The sequence below is a fragment of the Phoca vitulina genome, unplaced genomic scaffold (assembly GCF_004348235.1).
Source record: "Phoca vitulina isolate PV1807 unplaced genomic scaffold, GSC_HSeal_1.0 scaffold30, whole genome shotgun sequence".
Taxonomy (NCBI): Eukaryota; Metazoa; Chordata; class Mammalia; order Carnivora; family Phocidae; genus Phoca; species Phoca vitulina.
In genome coordinates this window covers 19,944,440-19,953,342 of record NW_022589733.1, presented here as the reverse complement: position 1 = coordinate 19,953,342, position 8,903 = coordinate 19,944,440, and the positions used below count along the sequence as shown (strand labels likewise).

The window sequence follows — 8,903 nt, the reverse complement described above, 5'->3', positions numbered from 1 at the left end:
AGGGCGCGTTCGGTCAAGATGGCGCCTGTGGAGCACGTTGTGGCGGATGCCGGGGCTTTCCTGCGAGACGCGGCTCTGCAGGTACGGAGAGCTACCGCCAAGAGGAGCAGGGTCTGGGCTGGCGACCCCTGAAGTAGTGCGGGAAGTCGGGGGCGCATTGCGTGGTGCGGACGGGTGTGAGCTGGGCGGGTCTCTCCGCAGGACATCGGGAAGAACATCTACACTATCCGGGATGTGGTGAACGAGATTCGGGACAAGGCCACGCGCAGGCGGCTCGCAGTCCTGCCCTACGAGCTGCGTTTCAAGGAGCCCTTCCCAGAATACGTGCGGCTGGGTGAGTGCTTCTGCCCTGGTGTTGATGGCGAAGCCGGGTCCCAGGCTACCCGCTCGGGACCGACTCGGGTGCGAGTTGAGGTCTGGGTATTTATCAGCATTTGATTCAGAAACTGCACGTTCTAGGAGATCATGGTGGCAGTGAGGCTCCCTGGGTCAGGAGTCAGCCAGGCCTTGCCAGTTACTAGTAGGATTTGGTTGAAGGATAAAATGGAAAAGCTTTTAGTACAGTGCCTGGTACATGGTAAGTGCCCAATAAATTTTAGCTGCTAATGTCTGCTTTTAAGGAAATGTGTTATTGTTATAAAGCGGAGTTGTTGCAGAGCAGTCCAATAATTTTGTTTCATCACAAACTACAACAGTTATTGACTGAATTAACTTTTAATCCCATTTGGAATCTGAATATCCTATTAATCTGGATTGTTATACTTAGAATCAAAGAATTTTAGACCAGAAAAGAGACCTTCTATTCCAACGTAATACCAAAGTTTAATAAGGAATTCTCACCATTTGCAGACATGCTTTTAGTGACTTTTTGTTAACTTTGTTCTCCTGTTCCTTCCTCTGCACTGGATAAGGAGGTCACGGTAAACCTAATTGGCATGAATTTTAATGACAGAGAATACAAATGTCTCAACAGTGAGTAGAAAAAAGGAAATGGATGAGAGTATTAAAAGGGTTTTCTTGGGATATTGATCCTGAGTTCTTTTTCATACTTTCACTATGGTTATCCAAGGTCATATGGCTTTTTGTTTCTAATTTGAGTTGGGACTCTCTTCACAGTGACTGAGTTTTCAAAGAAAACTGGAGACTATCCCAGCCTCTCTGCCACAGATATCCAGGTGCTGGCGCTCACCTATCAGTTAGAAGCAGAGTTTGTTGGGGTGTCTCACCTAAAACAAGAACCGGAAAAGGTAAATCAAGAGGATTATTGGTTTTCTTCCTTTTAACTTTTTTATTCTGGGAACCATCAGATATACAGAAGTGGAGGGAATAGTATGATGGACCCAGTGTCTGGATTACTCTGTCTCCACACTTACCAAGTCATGATTTATCAGGTTTCATTTCTACTGACCCCCAGCCCTTAGTATTTTGAACTCAGACATTGTATTTCATTGATATTTCTTGGTGTCTCTCTTTAAAAGCAAAAAAAAAGCCCCACAAAATCATTACACAAAATTAATAGTAATTCCTTAATATTGTCAAATGTCCACCTAGTTTTCACATTTCCTAATTATTTTACAATTTTTTTTAACAAATGTGTCTTAGTCTCAGCAAATGGTCTCAGTCTCTTTTGATCTGTAGGTTTTTAGGAAGGGTTGGTTAAATTTGGAAAATGCAGAAATAGAGTAAAAATCAACTATATTCTTGCTATTTTTATTTTTATTATTATTATTTTTTTTTTTTAAGATTTTATTTATTTATTTGACAGAGAGAGACACAGCGAAAGAGGGAACACAAGCAGGGGGAGTGGGAGAGGGAGAAGCAGGCTTCCCGCCGAGCAGGGAGCCCGATGTGGGACTCGATCCCAGGACCCTGGGATCATGACCTGAGCCGAAGGCAGACGCTTAACGACTGAGCCACCCAGGCGCCCCTATTCTTGCTATTTTTAAAAAAATGGGTTTCTTTCCAAAAGGAAGAAAGAACACTATGTGCTTGCCCTTTTTTTTTTTTTTTTTAAACTCTTGCCACCTTCAGAATTCTAGATTCCTATTGTGCTTTTAGGGACTTGCCCGCATTGGCTAGGTTGAAGAGACTAATTGATTTGTGGCTGGGTCCTATTGGCTTTTTCCATGCCAAAAGATTTTAGAAGCCAAATAATCATGTAATAATTAATTTCGAATAGTGTTAACTAAGAATTGCTTAATGTCTTCTGTCTAAAGTCATCAAAAGTCCTCTGAACTCACATTTGTGTACGAATTGGAACTGCCATCACTTGTTTTCAACCAGGTTTAGAGTTCTCTAATCCAAAGAGTCTAAAACTGATATGTAAAACACAGATTTCTGTGTGTCACCAAAATGTTTTAGGGAGACAGAGTAAAGGGAAACATAAAGCCAGAGTCTGTGACTGAGCACAGTGTGACTAGTATCTGGTTTCCATTTGGCATCCATCAATTCATGATTCCTAAAAATTGCCCTTTTCCTGCAGCCTATTGGGCAGAGATTAGGTTTTTTGTTTTTTGGTGTTTTGTTTTAAGTAAATTCCATGTGGGGCTTGAACTCATGATCAAGAGTCTCGTGCTCTACCCACTGAGGAAGCCAGGTGCCCCAGGAGTTAGATATTTTGTATCAGAAGCCTTAAAACAGTCTATTTTTAAAAAATAATACAGTATCGGGGCGCCTGGGTGGCTCAGTCGTTAAGCGTCTGCCTTCGGCTCAGGTCATGATCCCAGGGTCCTGGGATCGAGTCCCACATCGGGCTCCCCGCTCAGCGGGAAGCCTGCTTCTCCCTCTCCCACTCCCCCTGCTTGTGTTCCCTCCCTCGCTGTGTCTCTGTCAAATAAATAAAATCTTAAAAAATAATAATAATAATACAGTATCTTTTGACCCAGCAATTCCACTCCTAGGCATTTATCCTAAGTATATAACTAAAGATACATGCAAGTTTTATAACTAATGCTGTTCATCACAGCGTTATTTATGTGGACAAAAAAGAAATGTTCTAAAGTGGTTATTTGGTAGTTGTGGGATCACTGAATAATTATTTTTATGTTTCCCAATTCTCAGTAACTGTGGGGAAAATATTTTGTTTTCTATTCATTTTAGTTACTCTTTCATGGTGAATTTTCAAACTGTGTATTTCTCTGTTTAGAACTGTCACTTTTTTCTTTTTAAAGGTTAAAGTGAGCTTATCAAGTCAGCACCCAGAAACTCCTCTACACATTTCTGGTTTCCATCTGCCCTCAAAGGTAATTGCTTAGACAAGCCACGCTCTCCTGCCCTCTTGTGCTACATAGCTCCACAAATTACGTACAGTGAGCCACATTTATCTAGACTGCTATCCTAGTTTGTCCAGCCCTGTCTGACCGGACTTGTGTCATCTGTCATTCCATCTATAATCCTCTGTTTTTAGGTTTTAAAATCCTTATTCTTTTAACCTCAGCCTAAACCCCCACGAGAAACACTACAACATGGACACCCAGCTGGTGAGCCCGAGAACCTAGAATTCAGTTCCTTCGTGTTCTGGAGAAACCCTTTGCCTAATATTGATCATGAACTGCAGGAGCTGCTGGTAAGGCCCTGATGTATGATCCCCTGATGACAGCATGCCAGTTTCTTCCTGCTCTTCCTATGGGCTGGGACTTCGTGACTTCTGTTGTTTCAGATGGACAAAGGTGATGATGTTCCAAGTGAGGAGGATGAGGAAGAAGAGACTGGATTTGAAGAAAGGAAAGACGAGGATAGCGACGACGACGGGGGTGGCTGGATAACTCCCAGCAACATCAAGCAGATCCAGCGGGAGTCGGAGCAGTGTGCCGTCCCGAAGGACGTGCGGGTCGGCTGCGTGACTACGGACTTCGCCATGCAGGTGGGTGGATGGGCATTGGCCGGCCCTAGGCTCTAGTTCATAACCTGTCACGGGCAGGGGTCCCTCTGAGGTTTGGGAGTATGTACAGCTCTACTCTGAGGCTTCTTTTCCTGGTTCTTGAAACTTCACCTGTGCTCTTTATTTATAGTTTTGGCTGGAAACTAAAGAAAAATCAATGTAATGACAAAATATATATCTTCTATTAAGTTTTTAATGTTTATTATGGATGGTCTTTTGATAGTTCTCGTTCAGTATGTTTCATGTTCTGTTCTCAGTTAGGTTCTTGGAAAAAGTAGAGGTTTCCAGCCCCCAAAAGAGTATCTTGCCTTTGACAAGATAAATGTCTTTGTTAAGAGAGATTGCTAGTGAGGGGCCCTGGGCAAAAGACCTGGGCCCTTGAAATACAAGAGAGATCTAGGTCTTTTTCCTAGTTTGTGTGTCTTGAGAGGCATCCTAAGCTTACTTTCCCTTAGCACCAAACCAGGCTTTGTGAAGTCCTTTCACTGTGATTATACGGATGTTAGAAGAAGCTTTGGTTTTGCTGACTTCGGTTGTGCTTTGACTTGTTGGTCACAGAACGTCCTGCTTCAGATGGGGCTGCACGTGCTGGCAGTGAACGGCCTGCTGATCCGAGAGGCCCGGAGCTACATCCTGCGTTGCCACGGCTGTTTCAGGTACGCAGCTGGTGGTCTGGACCCACGGCCTCTGTGGAACGTTTTTCTCTTCCTGTCCTTTCAGCCAGTCTTCAGAAGGATGGCCTCGTGTTCAGGTGTTCCTCCACCTTGTCCTTCATATGTGGCTAGGTTCAGTCCTCACCACAGCACTGAAACCTCTGGGACAGTAACCTCCTGCTTATTATCTCAGTCGTAGGAATAAAGGTGTGGATTGTGGAGCCGAGAGCCCTCATCATTTAACCATATGTACTGAAACATTTATGGATGAAATGATGTCTGGGACTTGCTTTGAAATAATACACAGGTGGGAATAGAGATAGAACAGGATGGCCATCAATTGATGGTTGTTGAAGCTGGGTGAGGGGCCCATGGGGGTTCGTTGTGCTCTTTGGTCTATTTTATGTTTAGATTTTATGTTTAAAAACAAAAAAGAAAAGGTGAAATGGATTCAGATTACACAGGGGGTGTAATTCTTTCTCACAGTAGCTTTACAAAAGTTGGTGAACTTCTCAGTGTTTCAGATTTTTCTTGCATAAAATCGAAAAAGCTGATTGTCCGAGAAGAGTGTGATATCTGGAACACAGGACGGGGTGCACTCAGGTGAACTGTTAGTTCACAGAGCATGCCCTTCTTTTCCGTTTCTCTTCTGGCTCTTGAAGTGGTCCTCGTGCGGGGGTGGTGTTCTGTGGGCAGGCCCCAGGGGCCCGGAGACCTGCTCGGAGCAGACGAGACTATTCCACAGCCTTGCCGGTGACCATCGCCCTGGGACCTTACACTGCAGTGGCTGAGAGCTTCTCCGTAGATTCAGTCTAGATTTGGTGGCTGTCATGTAGATCATCTCATGGAGCAGCAAAGTGTCCTTAGTGCTGGGTCCCTAGTGCTGTTCCACTGAGGATAAAGTTGCCTAGATGGACCACTGCTCTCGTGCTGGCTTCAAGACAACCAGTCACTCGTGGCCCAGGGGCCCTGCTCCACCCCCAGCCTCTGCAGGCTTGCCCGTGACCTAGGGAGCCACTTCTCAAAGCTTCCTCTGCATTCTTCTCCCTCTTCAGTATGTAAATGTACCGGGCGTAGGACGGTAAAGCGCCTGGCTTCATGAAAGCCCATTTCCCCCACTGCCCTTCATTACAAAACCCCAAGTTCCCCAAATGAACACGCCTTCTTAGCAGCTCTTAGAAACATTCTCCATTCTTGTGAGATTAGCCCAGTGACTGGACGGTTTCTTACACAGGATAATTAGTTCCTAGCATCTGTTGAGAGGCGCTTGGTTTCCTCTCAGAGACTTGCAGGTCAAGGGTTCAGCTTCTCGGGAGATTCACATAGCTCATCCCCTGACCCCTGGGAATGGAGGGGGAGTTCCTCAAGGACACGTATAAACACTGCCACTTGGTTCTTGACAGCAGCAGCTTTCTTGTCCAGGGTCCTGTTGGGGCTCCAGTGCATAGGGGCAAGGCGAGGCCTCAGGGCCTGCCCTTGACACCCACAGCCATTCAACTCCGGCAGCTCTCCAGTATTTCCTGTGTCGTTCGTTAATACGTTCTTGGCGCTTTGGGAGCCACCTGCTGGCTTCACAGCCCGGCTGCCAGCTCAGGAATACGGCCCTGGACTAAGTACTGTGATGTTAGAAGCACTGACTGGAGCCAGGTTCCCCGGGCTTGTATCTGCCACTCACTAGCTCTGTGACCTTGAGTAGGCTACCGTATCTTGCCTCGGTTTCCCCATCTGTAAGATGGACATAATGCCAATTCCATAGGATTGTTTTGATGTTAAACTTGTGGAATAATGCCTAACAGTTCAGTAAGACTTCATTACTAGTGTAACAACATTCGCTCAACTTCCATGTTTACAGACTCACTGCCAGTGTCATTTCATTCACTTTTGCCCTCAGCGCAGCGGGGTGGCTTGCTTGTATCGGTGGCACGAGGCCAGGCGGCCGTGGTCTGTGATGCGTCGGGGGCCGTTCAGCCTCCCCCCCCGTTCCTTGTCGCTTCCCCCTCCTCTGACACCCGCGACTCACCTTGTGCTCCGGGGACGGGGTTTGCCCTCCGTGGTTTCCGTGCAGAGCCTTTCGTTTTCTGTCTCCAGGACCACATCTGACATGAGCCGAGTGTTCTGTTCGCATTGTGGAAACAAGACCCTGAAGAAGGTGTCCGTGACCGTCAGTGACGATGGAAGCCTGCACATGCACTTCTCCCGCAACCCGAAGGTGCTGAACCCTCGGGGCCTCCGGGTGAGTGGCAGCATTCCCTTCTCCTCGCAGCCGGGCCTGAGGCTGGGAAAGCAAGACCTCTTAGCATCAGGATCAAAATCCACAGAGAGGACCAAGAAAGGCTTGGCATTTAACTGTCCCGCTGATTCCCTGAACCCGGCCTTACTTTATGGCACAAGATGGTCTGGCGCTCTTCTAATTCCGTCCCTGCCCTGGCATCAGCCATTTCTCTGTGGAGCTCGGATTCCTTACGGAGAGTGGGGTTTTGAAACAAAGAGCTGAGCATAGGGTGGGCTCATTGCCCTAGGGGGTCGGAGACGTCTCAGCCCACGGGGGACAGAGATTATAAACCGACGCGTGTGTATGTAAATATACACGGGAATATTTTCTATTACGTATCTGTATTTTAAAATGAGTTCATAAGTTCCATTTCAACCCAGCAGAGTTCATTGTAGCCCTCCCTCATGTCTTGACACCATTTTCCATCATTATTTATTTGCTCAATCTAGAACACTCATTTCAGAATTACTAACCCACAGCAGTGAAAATGGTACCTGCCCAGTGGAGTTCGGTGTTTGGAGGTAACTCCGTTGCTAGCTGAGGGCGTGTCCGCACAGCACGAGTAGCAGTGAGTGAGACGCTCCACTCACATCCTCTCTGCATCCAGAGCCGTCAGTACGCTTGACATTAACAAGATCGGACATGTTTGAATAGGGTGCCCCATCCTAATGGCCTTTCCTCCTCTCGTTTGCAGTATTCACTTCCCGCTCCCAAAGGGGGCAAATACGCCGTCAACCCCCATCTGACCGAGGACCAGCGCTTCCCTCAGCTGAGACTCTCCCGGAAGGCCAGGCAGAAAACGGACGTGTTTGCCCCTGACTACATAGCTGGGGTATCTCCCTTTGCGGAGAATGACATCTCCAGCCGGTCCGCCACCCTGCAGATCCGAGATAACACCTTGGGAGCGGGGAGGAGGCGGTTAAATCCCAATGCTTCCAGAAAGAAGTTTGTGAAGAAGAGGTGAAGCGCAAGCTCTGCGGGCCAACAGGATTGCCGCTGCAGCTGCTGAGGCGCTCAGGGGCCTCATTTCCCCAGCTGTCGGGCTCCAGAACCATGTGGGTGGAAACAGTAGGCCTGGCTTATGCAGTGCTGCTTCCTGGCTCCCTGGGATGGGTCGGGTCGGGTTCGTGATGGAGCTGGGCCATCCCTTGGCCTGCGAGCATCCAGAGAGCTGGGATTCCTGCCATGTTGAGGGGAGTTTGACAGAAACAGAAGAACGGTGCCATGGAGCACATCCTCAGCATTCAAAGAAAGGAACTTCCAGCTGGTACTGTTTTTCTAATAAATGTGGTTATAAGCTTCTGTGCCTTTTCATTAAGTCGCCAAATGTTTGCTTCTTAGATAATTGGAAGGTAGCACTTGAGCTGTATATTCAAGTATCAAGCATTTAGATTTTTTTTTTTTTTTTACAAGAAAATATACTAAGTTTGTTACAGTAAACCTAAGAGCTACTATTTTTTCTTTTTTACAACTTATTCTTGGGACGCCTGGGTGGCTCAGTTGGTTAAGCATCTGCCTTCAGCTCAGGTCATGACCCAGGGACCTGGGATCGAGCCCCGCATCGGGCTCCCTGCTCAGCAGGGAATCTGCTTCTCCCCCTGCCTGCCACTCCTTCTGCCTGTGCGTGCGCACACCTCTCTGTCATATAAATAAATAAAATCTTTTAAAAATTATTCTGAGGCATTTCAGTCATTTCAAGAGAGTTTTAGTATAGTGAACTGCTACAGCCTTCCACCTAGAGTCACTCTTACTTTGCCTTTTCTTTCTCTCTTCCTACACCCATGAGTACACCAGGAATCTCCTAGGGAAAGGATGTTCTTTGCATAAATTCGGGAAACAACATTGATACGTAACTATTACTGATACAGAGCAGAACTCAATTTTTTCTAGATTGTTCACCGTCCTTCCTATCTATCATTTCCCGTTTCTGAACACTTTCTTTAAAAAGATTATGTGTTTTAGTGAGAGGGGGCAGAAGGAGAGAGAGTTTCAAGCTGACCACGCTGAGCACGGAGCCCGACATGGGGCTCAGACCCACGACCCTGAGATCATAACCTGAGCGGAAACCAAGAGTCGGGGGGACACTTAACCTACTGCG

The 8,903-nt window shown here is 46.8% G+C and overlaps 1 protein-coding gene across 1 annotated transcript; it reads left to right on the top strand.

Annotated features, from left to right (window-relative positions):
• On the top strand, nucleotides 1-8,329 carry NOB1 (NIN1 (RPN12) binding protein 1 homolog). The gene is made up of 9 exons (XM_032424547.1): nucleotides 1-81; nucleotides 202-334; nucleotides 1,117-1,247; nucleotides 3,171-3,242; nucleotides 3,437-3,565; nucleotides 3,659-3,862; nucleotides 4,439-4,536; nucleotides 6,622-6,766; nucleotides 7,500-8,329. The coding sequence occupies exons 1-9, from the start codon at nucleotides 19-21 to the stop codon at nucleotides 7,767-7,769; spliced, it is 1,245 nt and encodes a 414-aa protein (XP_032280438.1). The 5' UTR covers nucleotides 1-18; the 3' UTR covers nucleotides 7,770-8,329.
• Nucleotides 8,330-8,903: the final 574 nt, after the last annotated feature.

Excerpts from the sequence above, each read along its gene's own strand:
- NOB1 (XM_032424547.1), top strand. The coding sequence starts at position 19 with ATGGCGCCTGTGGAGCACGTTGTGGCGGATGCCGGGGCTTTCCTGCGA. Across the intron at positions 335-1,116 it reads CCCAGAATACGTGCGGCTGG|TGACTGAGTTTTCAAAGAAA; the intron begins GTGAGTGCTTCT and ends CTCTCTTCACAG. Across the intron at positions 3,243-3,436 it reads GTTTCCATCTGCCCTCAAAG|CCTAAACCCCCACGAGAAAC; the intron begins GTAATTGCTTAG and ends TTTTAACCTCAG.